The 12,559-nt window shown below is 37.1% G+C and overlaps 2 protein-coding genes across 2 annotated transcripts; both read left to right on the plus strand.

Moving 5' to 3' along the window:
• Nucleotides 1-1,043: 1,043 nt before the first annotated feature.
• Nucleotides 1,044-1,510, plus strand: gngt2b (guanine nucleotide binding protein (G protein), gamma transducing activity polypeptide 2b). Its single transcript, XM_035670604.1, has 2 exons — nt 1,044-1,127; nt 1,382-1,510. Exons 1-2 carry the CDS (start codon nt 1,044-1,046, stop codon nt 1,508-1,510), a joined length of 213 nt encoding a protein of 70 aa, XP_035526497.1.
• Nucleotides 1,511-4,090: 2,580 nt separating this feature from the next.
• si:ch1073-13h15.3 (inactive all-trans-retinol 13,14-reductase) lies at nt 4,091-11,945 on the plus strand. Its single transcript, XM_035666601.1, has 11 exons — nt 4,091-4,294; nt 6,103-6,285; nt 7,095-7,336; nt 7,429-7,624; nt 8,189-8,386; nt 8,481-8,600; nt 8,716-8,854; nt 9,314-9,423; nt 9,626-9,792; nt 9,998-10,157; nt 10,524-11,945. Exons 1-11 carry the CDS (start codon nt 4,138-4,140, stop codon nt 10,691-10,693), a joined length of 1,842 nt encoding a protein of 613 aa, XP_035522494.1. The 5' UTR covers nt 4,091-4,137; the 3' UTR covers nt 10,694-11,945.
• The last annotated feature ends 614 nt before the right edge of the window (nt 11,946-12,559 follow it).

The following is a 12,559-nucleotide window of genomic DNA, read 5'->3' on the forward strand; positions in this document are numbered from 1 at the left end:
AGATAGAATAGATAGGATAGAAATAATAGATAGATAGATGATGATAGAATAAGCATAGATAGATAGAATAGGATAGATTAAGATAAACAAGGGTAAAATTGGGTTTGTCAATAGCAGGCCAGGTAGCATTAAAAATACAATAAAAATACAACAAATAGAATAAATACTTAGATAGAAAAGATAAAAAAAAGATAAAAATAGTTAGGTAAAGGTGCAAAGAGTTGTAAGTTGGCAAAGAATGGTGGTAATACTGAATGCATGGAATGGTAGTGTTATTGTTAAATATTTGATGCTTAAAATCCTGCAAGTTTTTATTCTAACGTTGCAAAAATTCTACAACGTCCATTTCAATAAAACCCCGCAATCTATCTATCTATCTATAAATCAGTGGTGGAAGACTCGGCCTCTTTCCTCTCTGCACAAGGTCCTATGCCTATATTTTTCTAAACACAATGAACCCAGCTGCTACCATATACATACATCTTTATAGCTGATACTCTTTTTTTTCACTGAATTGACATACACCGCCACAGCTTATACTGTATTAAGGTATGTGCACCACAGCTTACAGTTAGCAATGGATGATGTGATGTTCACACATCTATCATTTCTATTTCAGTGTCTCACTTTCTCCACTAAGATCTTTAAGGATCTGTGTTCTCGTCCCTTCCTCCTTCCTGTTCAGGGGTTATGGCTCCTGATTGTTTAATCTCATCACGGGGGATTGGTGACATCAGGTCCAATCCTTTGCCGGCCTCTCCCAAAAGCCAGCAGCAGGGATCAGCTGGGATGAAGAGCAGTGGGACAGCGCAGATCAGTCAGTGTGAAGAAGCGACCAGACAAGTCAAAGGCATACAGTCGTTGAGCTCTTAGGAGCCAACTCTTTTCTCTGATTGTTGGGGACCCCGCCATTCAACAGGTAAAGACTGATGACTCAGACATTTGTGTATGCTGGATTTACATTTATTTTATGAGCGTTTGCTTGTTTCTTTGTTTTTTGTGACATTTCAACGTTTTGATCTTGATCTCCTCTTACAGCCAGGATGGCTCGGGATATGTCAGATAAGGAAATCCTGAAAATGGAGCTTGAACAGTTGAAGAAGGAAGTTAGCACAGCTAGGACACCAGTAAGTAAATTACCTCTTTTTAAAAAAAAAAAAAGTAATATTTTCTTGCCATCAATTGTGATTATTATGTTTAATTTAAGCAACCAAAAGCCTGTATTATATTAAAAGAACGTGGAAAACAGTTAAGATAGTTAAATGCTTAATTATTTTTTTAGCACGAAGATTTAAATAATTAATTTCCATCTTTATGCCTGTGAAAAAACAAATTGCTTTGCCAAGCTTACATTTGTTTTAATCTTTCCTCTGAACAACAGGTGGGTGCAAACTGTGCAGAAACAATTGCTTTTGTTGAGGAGATGTTACCAAATGACCCGCTGATTAAGGGCGTTCCAGATGACAAGAACCCCTACAAGGGAGAAAAGGGAGGCTGTATAATAACATAGCATATAGACATCCAGGGAAAAGTCACAATGTTTTTTATGAGAGCCGGTTACATTTCTGTAATGTTCCTGTAGAATTCTTGTGAATAAAATGTACAGTGGTAAGACAACTAAGATCTGTAATGTTATTGCAACCAGTAGTGAGACCCTTTTCCATCACTGGATGTACCTGTTGATATAAAAATGTTTCTTTGTGAATTTGTAATTAAATTCAAATAGCTGTACAAAGCTTTCACCTGATCTGGTTTCTCTCATTATTGCCATACATCCACATATCTTACATTTATTGCACTCCTATTGCACTTTCATCTCAATCTATCATACTGGTTAATATTCAATAGGTTTGACTGCATATTGTTTGGTGTCCAACATCTCTGACTGCAAATCAGCAGAAGTCAACATTACACTCAATTGTGATACTGTACAAAGCAGACCAAAGTCACAGGAGTCGTGCAGCTTCTGCTTAGTGTAATTCTTAATAGGATTTCTTTGCTGCAGCACAGTCGGTCAACAGGCCTGTTGACACAGAGCTGCTTCCTGTATCAAAGTCTTTAAGCTCATTCCAGCGGCTTCATCCCGGCTTCCATTTTGAGCTCTCCATCCAATTAGTGTCATTTTCAGCCAGGGCAACGCATACGCAGAATTTGTTCAACATTTGCAACACAACTGTCGCTTGTAAAAATTTACAAAACAAACACAAACGGCAATTCATGCTGCATTAAACCTTTTTCATTCCAATGACCTTAGGCAGCACATATCAGCACCTTTGTACCCAAGTATACTGTGACCTACTTATGATGACTTATCGTTTAGAGTGCCATGGTGATTTATCAATATTTTACGTCAAGGTCCAATTTTTAGCTCGTCTCAGATGCCAAACCACCTCTAAACTTTAAACGCCCTGCTTCAGTTAAAGGGCAACGGATGCTAAGAAAGAGGATGCATGTACAGGCACCCTGATTCAGACATGAAATATAACATGTTCTGTAATTGTAAATATGTAATTAAAAGTACAAAAAAGTTGTATAAAGCCTTTTATTGCTCCAGAGGGAGTTGCATGAAAACTGATAAATTGTGAAGTGATGTAACTTGAGTCAGCCTGTGTGAAGACTCTAAGTTTGGAAAGAAAAAAAATCTGAGGGTGTGGAGAAAGGCGTGAGTTTACCAGACTTCTCACGCCTGCCGCTCCTGACTAAGGTTTTGACAAGGATCAAGAATGTGTGCTAATCTGGTTCTGCTGCATGGATTTAGATATTTCTGTCATGAGTCAGATTGGCATTGTCGGATGTTATTTCAGTGCAGTGCAGTGAGTGTAGTAAAACCATTGAGTGTAGTAAAACAATTAATGACAATTTTATAATCAATCATAAATAATAAACAATCTATAAATTATGATGTTAACTTTGTTCACATATATAAATTCCGAGGTGGAGACGACACAAAACATAATCTGTTTATCTAGAACTACATATACATTTTCAAATAAAAAAAAGAATAGAAGTATTCGTCTATGAATTTGTTGTGGTGTGGTTATTGTGGTTCATGATATTTCAATACCATGAACTGGAACTGAGGCATCTAAACCCTTTAAACACCTGTTTCCATTGAAAATAGAAAAAAGATGGGCTGAAATATTACCCTTTTCTTTCTTTCAATTTTATCTCTGAAAATTCAGGAAATTGAAAACCAATGTACCAACATGACTTGTTCTGGTTCACGTTATCGCTGGCTTCAGATTAAGTGTATGGCTCAAAGTCAACTGAATTAGTATATAACTTGAGCACAAAGTCCATGCATGGACTACATAAAATGATAGTGGGTCGGGGCCCTATGCTTCTCCAAGGACTCCAACTTTGTCCTTATCGGACTTGAAATGCTGAAACTCAGTAATTTCACTCAGCACTGTTATAAAGCCATACAACTGGACACTTCATGTGTAAAGTCTAGGATGACTTGTCCATAGTGTAGCCTATACTTTATCTTAATTGCCTTATCAGATAATAGCAATTGCGAACTTACTGTATCTAATCTTTGCAGGTTTCCACTAAACTCATGGAATGACTGAAAAATGATACTACATACAGGAGGAAAACAAAATGTCTTGTAACCTTTAGACTGTATATTAGACACCTGAACAGGCAGTGGAACTTTGTGTTTCCTTTTAAAACTATTGACTTTCAAATATTATGTAGATTCCTAACACTGTTTATGTTTATAGAATAGTGCATCTCATAGTGGTTTTAAAAGATTTTCTCTGAGAACAAGTAAACTAAAGCCAAATCAATAGAGGGTTAAAAAGGAGCCATTATTCCATTTTGATGTTTTTGTCCGTGCACCAAATGAATGCTTAGCAACGAGCTTTTGTCTAAATGTAACTGTGTGCCAGCTTGGACACCATACCATTATTGGGATTTGTGCACCGTCATCTTTCATCACTTTATCTTTATTGCTTGTCATAACATAAGTACTGTTATATATCAAACTCCAGCCCCTCTCCTCCAGACCTTTGGCTTTGGCACTTGATAAAAGGAGCCTCATGAGGAGAGCAGCATTCACAATAAAACTGCTGCTGTGAACACTACACTGCTACAGAAGATCTAGACAGATATAGTGATTTGATTGTCTCAATCATGTGGCTCTTGATTTTCTTAATCTGGTTAGTGATATGGGCCGGTGGCACATACTGGTACCTATTTGGGAAACCGAGCCCTTTCTCCTTGGAGTCAGTGAGACCCCCTGGACCTCGAGAGATGGATCAGAAGAAGCGGGACAAAGTCATCAAGCGAGGTGAAATTATTGGATTTAAAAATGCTTGTATGCAACATCACAATTAATTGGCAATGTGATGCAATGCTTTGATAAAGCTAAAGTATATTTTCTTCCAGTTAAGGCTGATGAGCTCTGTTGGTAGATAATTTAACAAGAGTCAATACATTTAAAAATTACAATGTTATATTAATATGATAAGGTATGACAACAGTAAACGTAAACCTTTTCTGATACCTATTCTCTTAGGAAGAATGCACACTCAAGAATATAAATTACAGATTTGTACAATATTTGCTTCTTTCTCTTCTATTGGATATACTGTATAACAAATATTATTTACTTACATGTTGATATGAGTTCTCTATATTTATATATTATATAAATATAGAATATAAATATAATATATATTATATATATTCTATATAACACCAGCCACCAAAACAAAAAGGAAAAAACAAAATACAAATTATTTAACTTATTATAACAAAATCCCAAAAAACGAATCACGTAACAATTAAAGTACAATATGTGAGTGCTTTAGTGTGAGAATTTTTTAATTCAAATTTAAAACTAGAACAGCTAAATCATCCTTTACGTGAAAGTGAAATTTTCATTTTAATTTGTGAACATTATATAACAGGTTCGACAGTATCAGGCCTAACTTCCTGGAGTCTCCACTGGTTGCACGGCAACCGCTACCATTCTCCTGTACCCCAGTAAAACAGCTCATTTTGTTTATTTACGCTTTAGTTTTTGTACAAATTAAATGAACCCGATATAACATGTTAGCTATCTGAGTAGTGAGCTTAAGATGTGTAAGATAGTGATATTGGATTTTGTTATAGCTCCCATCAAACTGAGTCGGGCCAGCTGTATTTCCCCTGTCGCCACTCCAAGTGCTAAGTGTTAAGCTTACTTTAACTTGCTGCTGGCTGTAACCTTAATGCTATTCTTGGCTATCCTGATTTTAAATTCAACTGGGTTCAGCATAAAAGCTTGTTAGTCCGTCTTTTTCACATTGTGCAATAATTAAATATCCCCTCCAGACATGTAATAAGACATACAAATAGTCTGCTTGGATCAGTGTCTGTTTTCACTTTAAAATCTGTACAAAGACATCTACTATGTCTACTCATCAAACAAAAACTCCTCCTAGTGTAAAATTCTGCACAAACATCATGGTATCATTGTGCATCCAACTGCAGGAACAGGAAGAAAAACATATTTTGACTGGAGGGGGACTTGAACGTGAAATTGCACTAAAACTGTCCCTTGACAGGAGTGCAAATAAATTTTGGGAAGGTTGTAAATACCTTAACAAAAGTTAACCTATCAGAAGTAGTTTAAAGAGAAGGCTGTAAACATATATTGGTAAAAGGATAGTGTAGATAGAAATAATTCTCTGTAGTTCTTACAACTGCTGAGGTGTGCTGATACATCTTATCTAAATTATCTGTTTGTCGTGTCATTACTAGATTAGAGTTTAGATAAGACCTAAATTAGCAGAATTACAGTAATTATTTTTCATCAGTGTGCTTTATCTTAATTAGATTATGACTAGGAGATTATATTTGCTGTCTTATCTACTGTTTATTGCCAACAGCAGAACAAATATATAGGAATTAGTTCAGCAGCTATGTGTTTATGACAGGAAAGGTGTGCAGTACAACCTTCAAACTATTATGAAACCCAGTTATGCAACATATTTTGATGTTTGTTTCAGCACTTGCTCGAGATAACGTTTACAGTGCATCTTTATTAAACCTGTCTGAAGTGGAACCATACATTTGACCACGTTGACGTCAGCTCTGTATGTTTCTCTCCAGGTTTCAGCCTTGACAAAGTGCCCCAGAACCTGGATGTCATTGTCATTGGGAGCGGTATTGGTGGGCTGACAGCTGGAGCCACACTGGCCAAAGCAGGGAAGAGAGTCCTGGTGCTGGAACAACATGACCAGGCAGGAGGCTGCTGCCACACTTACTTAGAGAAAGGCTTTGAGTTTGATGTTGGTAAGAGTACTCTTAAGTTACGTGACACACACTTACTTATTAATAAATAATATAATATAATATAAATTAATGGCTTTCTTTGTAGTTATAGTTAATAATCAGACATTCATTTTCAGAGGGGACATTTGGAACATTGGTGGCAGGTCCTGGAGCAACAAAATCCTGATTCAGATTTTGTCAGAAGGAAGAAAGCCTGGTTGACTGCTGAGAGTAATAGGCTGCAAATAACAACTATTGTTCTTAGTGAATAATCAGTCAAATATTTAATAAAAATAACACATTTTCCCAATCTCAATTTCCCAGAACTCAAGGTTATGGCTTCAGATCACTTAATTTGTCCAAACAAATGTCTAAAATCTAAACACACTAAGTTAACTATCACATATGATGAAGAAAAGCAGGAACCCCTCACAATTCAGAGCCTGCAGGGAAGTTTGGCATTTTGCCAGAAAAATTATGGATCTGACAAAAAGTTGGCAATTCATTTTCTGCCGATCGACTACTAAATTATGCCACTAATTGTTTTAGCTCTAGCTGTGATACTTCAATCCATGAAATATGCCCCAAACATACTTTCTTCCTTTTGAATAGTTAAGACAGTAGTAGAGTAGTAAAGTAGAATAAGTCCTATAAAAGATACATTTCTGTACAATGCAACCTCAAAAGGAACGATGCACATGTATTAGGTACTGAGTAATGTATTGGGTATTTATGGATGTTGTGATGACTATTTATCTCCCTGGTGTGACTTGAGAAATAATCAAAATGTACATGAAATGACCCTGTTCCTGTTTCCCGGTCTTCTCCAGGGCTTCACTACATTGGTCAGATCCATGAGAACAGTCTGTTGCGTATCGCCTTCGACCAGCTCTCTGAGGGCCAGCTGGAGTTCCAGGAGCTAAATCAACACTTTGACACCATCCAGATTGGCATGGGTGATGAGAAACGAGAGTACACAATCTTCTCCGGTAAAACTGAGATGCAAGCCCATCTGATGAAGCAATTCCCCGATGACACAGAGGCCATCGAGGCATTCTTCAAAATCATGAAGGTACTGTCAGCTAGTGGAGACATATTTCAGTGTGTCTAAATCGAAAACAACAAAACTATGATTTCTATGAATTATCTTCTGTATTCTGACAGGTCTCAGCTAAAAAGACCCACTACCTGGCCACCTTAAAGCTGATCCCGCAGTGGGTGTCTTTATTCCTGTTGAAGTCAGGCATCGCAAACCTCATCTCCCCTGTCTTCCGCCTCACTGGCACAGGCGCAACGGACTTTGTGAACACCCTGACCAGCAACAAGGATCTCCATGTCATCTTCTCCTATCTTTTCTATGGTGGGTCCTCAAAAAATTACAAAACCATGTCAGTCCAGTTCAGTCTTCAGAAAGTGAAATATACTCTGTTGCATTGAGGTCATAGGATTGACTTGGTCAGTGACAAATATCCTGCTCTTTGGTTATAAACAAAAAACTCTCTGGGGAACTATACAGAAAAAGAACTACAGGTGCCATGAGTTCACAATATGAGTATAAACACCTTGAATTAAAGCTGAAAGTTAACACTCCAATGTGCCCCAGCATGGGGCCAAAACAATGCAAAACATGAAACTTTCTCAACAGTTTTAGACTACACTGTTTAAATAGTATATGTGGCTAAGTTATAAACTAAATCTATACTTATGAGTCTTCTTAAACTTTTTTTGAGCCTTAATTATCATCTGTACTGAATTTTTAAACTTTTAAAGGATTACAAGCCCTGACATAGGGCTGATTAGTTATACTGAATGACTTTTGACTGGGGGATTGCTGGATCAACAAGATGAGTATATGATTTTGAAAAATAATTATAATAGAATAATAATTAAGAAATAATTAAGCCTTCATTCTGTGTATATTTAGGCGTGCCTCCAAAGGACTCCAGTGTTTTGATCAATGCCCTCCTGGTTCATCACTACAAACGAGGTGCCTACTACCCCAAAGGTGGTGCCAGTGAGATCGCCTTCCACATTATCCGCACCATTCAGAAATATGGAGGAAACTGTCTGGTCAGAGCTCCTGTCTCCCAGATCCTTGTTAATGAGAAGGGAGCGGCTTATGGTAAGAAATGATTCCAGCTCATTTTTCACCTGTTTAATGGCAAGATACTCTCCAGGTAACTGACTGTAGACTTCCTTTGTGCACCATGTGGCAGGGGTGAAAGTAAGGAAAGGTCAGGAGGAAGTGGAAGTTCATGCACCTGTGGTTGTGTCAAATTGTGGCATCTTTACCACCTTCCAGAAACTTCTGCCCCCCGAGATCAAAGTCAAGACAGGTGAGTGAGCAACAGATCCCTTTTCTTTTCCCAAATGGATGAATTCTAAAATATATCACATTTTATTGTGAAAGAGTGAAGTTTCAAGCTGATCATAACCCTTCCCATATTATAGATATTCAGGAAAGACTGAACATGATGAAACATGGCAGAGGATCGTTCTTGGTCTTCTCTGGCTTTGATGGAACTGAAGAGGAGTTGGGTCTCGAGTCCACCAACTTCTGGCTGTTCAAAAACAATGATATGGACAAGTCGTAAGTATGCAAAGCACTGATCACACTGGACAGAGGTAGCATTCAGTTTCCACAAGGGGGTGCGATTGTATTAGAAGTAGAAATGGAATAAATGCCCAGAGGCGAGACTAACTTCTCGGTGTAGGCTTGTTCCCAGGAACATTAACATTTATCATTTTTCTTGTGGGTCAGCTTTTTCTTATTTCTTCCAAAATAAAACACACTATGTATCTAAAGATTTACTAAGCCTTACATAAAGATACTGTATATTACAGTATGTGGCTTATTCAGTGAACAAGATAGAGTTCCCTGTTTTGTCCTCTAGATGGAGTGCAGGATCAGTCAGGTTTCAGATTCAGGATTTAAATACCATCCCCATGCATTCTTTTATGTGTGGCCACACTGCTGATAAAAGCAGCCAGGACCGCTCTAACTGAACAATGATGATCAGTATCCAAACATTTTCATGTTTTCTTTCAGAATGGAAGACTTCTTTGCATTGAGTAAAGAGGAGGCACCGGATAATATTCCCATGATGTTCATCACAATGCCATCTTCCAAAGACCCAGAATCCAAAATAAGACACCCTGGTACAAACACCCACTACTTTTTCTATTGTTGCTAATAATTGTAGTAAGAGAAAATTGTGTTCAAAAGAAAAAATATGCTAAAATTAAAGATAAAGAAACGTTTTTTAAAGATGTATTACTACTAGAACATCATACTAAATATCACACTGTGTGAGTGTCCATACAGATTAGATGTGATGTTTTGCGTGTTTCATGTTCACAGGAAAATCTTGCATGACAATACTGACGATGGTGAAGTATGAATGGTTTGAGGAATGGAAGGACACTACAGTGCGCAAAAGAGGAGATGAATACTACAACTACAAAATGAGATTTGCACAGAACCTCTTTGACTGGGCCTGTACTTTGTTCCCTAAAATCAAAGACAAGGTAGGATCGGTCATTCTCTGTAAATGCAGGCATGTTTAAGTATGTTTCTATTATCTGTGTGTGTACATTCAAATTACATTACATAAAAATGATCCATTTATTGCTATGTTTACTGTAGGTAAACCTTAACATGCTTTTTTAATATGTGTTTGTTACCTGTCTGACTAAAGTCTGTATTGTAATGTCTGTATGATTTGTTTTTCAGTTGGTTTTCCAGGATGTGGCAACCCCACTGACCAACATACACTATTTGGGTGCCCAACGTGGGGCCATGTACTCGGCTGAGCACAACCTAGAGCGTTTCCATGCCGAGGCTGTGGCAAGGAACAGGTGCAACACCCCTGTCAAAAACCTCTACATCTCAGGTATGAAAAGTTTCAAACTTGGCCAAGGCTTTTATGTTCTGCAAGCACAGACAATAATTCTTTTGTGATTGTGTGAGGTTTTCACAGGCATAGAAATGTCTCAACAAGCCCTAAGATTGATTCACTGTTTTAAATTGGGAATTTCTTTGCAGTGTAATTTTTTTAATGCCAAACTTGCCAGTTTTTGTTGGATTAGTTTAAAGTTAAAACACTTAAATAATTGTAAGAAAGTCTCAAAGCTGAAAGAATTAAAGCTTGTGAGAAAAAAAACATTATCTAAAGGGAAAGACAGTAATTTGAATCCAGACTCCAGGTAGTCTTGCCTCATCCAACGGGTTGTACAGTATGTGTGTCTGTCTGTTCTAGGTCAAGACGTGTTCAGTTGTGGGATAGCAGGCGCTCTGCATGGTGGACTCCTCTGCGCCTCTGCAGTGTTAGATCACATTGTCTACATCGACTTGCTCCTCCTCAAGAAGAAGCTGAAGAGGAGGAAAGCCAGTGAGTTGGCCCAGCTGGCTAAGAAGAAGCTGCAGTGAGAGTGCTCGCTACTTCCCCTGCAGGACAATAATGAAACTGCACAAACCTGGTGCAAAAGGACCCTTGATTGTGGTGGGAAGCTAAAAGGAACACACCACCGCTGAGTCCCAGATCTGTTCTTTATATTATAAAGTCTACACATACTAATGCCAATAGTGAACATTTCTGAAAGTTATAAGGAACAAATGTTATATCCTGTTCGTACTCCACTGCAATGAACTCTGTGGCCGGTTTCAAAATAGTAAACATGACAAACAGACAATAAGAATTATTAGTTTTCTGAGCTGAGGCCGTCACACCGTCATGTGTTCCTGGTGGATCAGTCAGTCTGGTGATCTATGCCAGCATACTAGACTGACTTGCCTTAAGCAACTTCACAAGCTCACAGACTAAAAGTGTATATTGTTGCATCATACTTCATAATATTTACCTTAGATCTGCTAAAAGTTCTAACTTTGTTTGCTGTTGAGGATATTGCCTGCGCTAATTGTGAAATAAGACTTAACATGGAACTACAATATGCTGAAGCGTTAGCATAGCATGGAGCACTGAAGCCAGTAATCTACCAGATTTTGGCTACGATTAATACTAATTTATTAAACAGGGAGCCACAATCGAGACTACTACTGGATTTTCACAAGATTTAATCTTATTTATTTACAATAATTAGTTGTAGTTGTATTAAACAATAGTAGTTGTGTATGGGGCTGGGGATAGTTTTGGTGAGTTTTCAGTATTAGAGAAGGTAAACACATGTAACCACAAAGTATTTAAATGCTCATAATGCACAATATCTTGAGTTGAATAACCATATTGGCTATTCAATACCCCTGTGTAACTCTGCAGCATTTTATGTGAAATGTTTACTATTTAGTTTAAGTTAATCTTTAAAATTGTAATCTTTTAGCTTGCAGTGCTTTTCATATTGTAATTGTGTTCACATAAACATACAACTTTCATTCATTTAATTATCTTATTTCTAGGTAAAATGCTATTACTCCATTTTTGTACATTTGTATTGAGGTATATAGTAATCTTAAAATGTGCTGTATTGGGGAATAGTTTTACTGTATTAGGTAGAATTTCATCTCATGTTATCTTGCCTTTATGTAAAACTAAGAAATATCAATAATCATTAATCATGAGTGTAATTGCTTTGAAAGATTTGTACAGATTTTTTTGAGATGTTCTTTCTTTTCTTTACATATTTTTACTGTTTGCTTTAGAATTATGCAAAATGCATATTTGTATTCTTTCTTGTGTATACTCAATACATTTGATAAACCAAATTAAAAACTCTTATTACCCATTTGAATGCTCAAAACACAAAATTTTCAATGTGCTAAAACTGATATAGATATTTATGAACACTGGAAAACAATGACGTAATTAGCTTTGTGTAACAATTTGCTAGCTCTATCACTTTAACCTTTCCAAGATCCTGAAGTCATTGTTAAATAGTAAGAAACTGTTTTCCCCAAACATTTCTATAACTGATAAGAACAGTTGAAGAGATTTGAATTAAACAGGAAATGATTAAGAAAGCCTCATCATCTAGAATTCTATATTTGTAGATCATATGATTACACCAAATATTACCCATAACAAATCATTAGTCTATCAAAAAGAATCATTAGCATCAGATATAATGGTTGGGAGTATTTATATATCACTTACTGGTGAACTGAGAATGTAAGTCCCCTCTGGGTTTCCCAGTTCCCACCTATGTTGTTCTGACCTGACTTATAACCCCAGTGTTGTTTGAGTAACTCCTGAAATCAAACGTATGGGGCGAAACCTCAGACTTCCTGCACTAAGTGAACATTTCCTCAGTAAACGGTGGGCAGATTGGCGGACAAACTGTG

Source organism: Morone saxatilis, unplaced genomic scaffold (assembly GCF_004916995.1).
Source record: "Morone saxatilis isolate NCDOM2014 unplaced genomic scaffold, NCSU_SB_2.0 Contig1, whole genome shotgun sequence".
Taxonomy (NCBI): Eukaryota; Metazoa; Chordata; class Actinopteri; family Moronidae; genus Morone; species Morone saxatilis.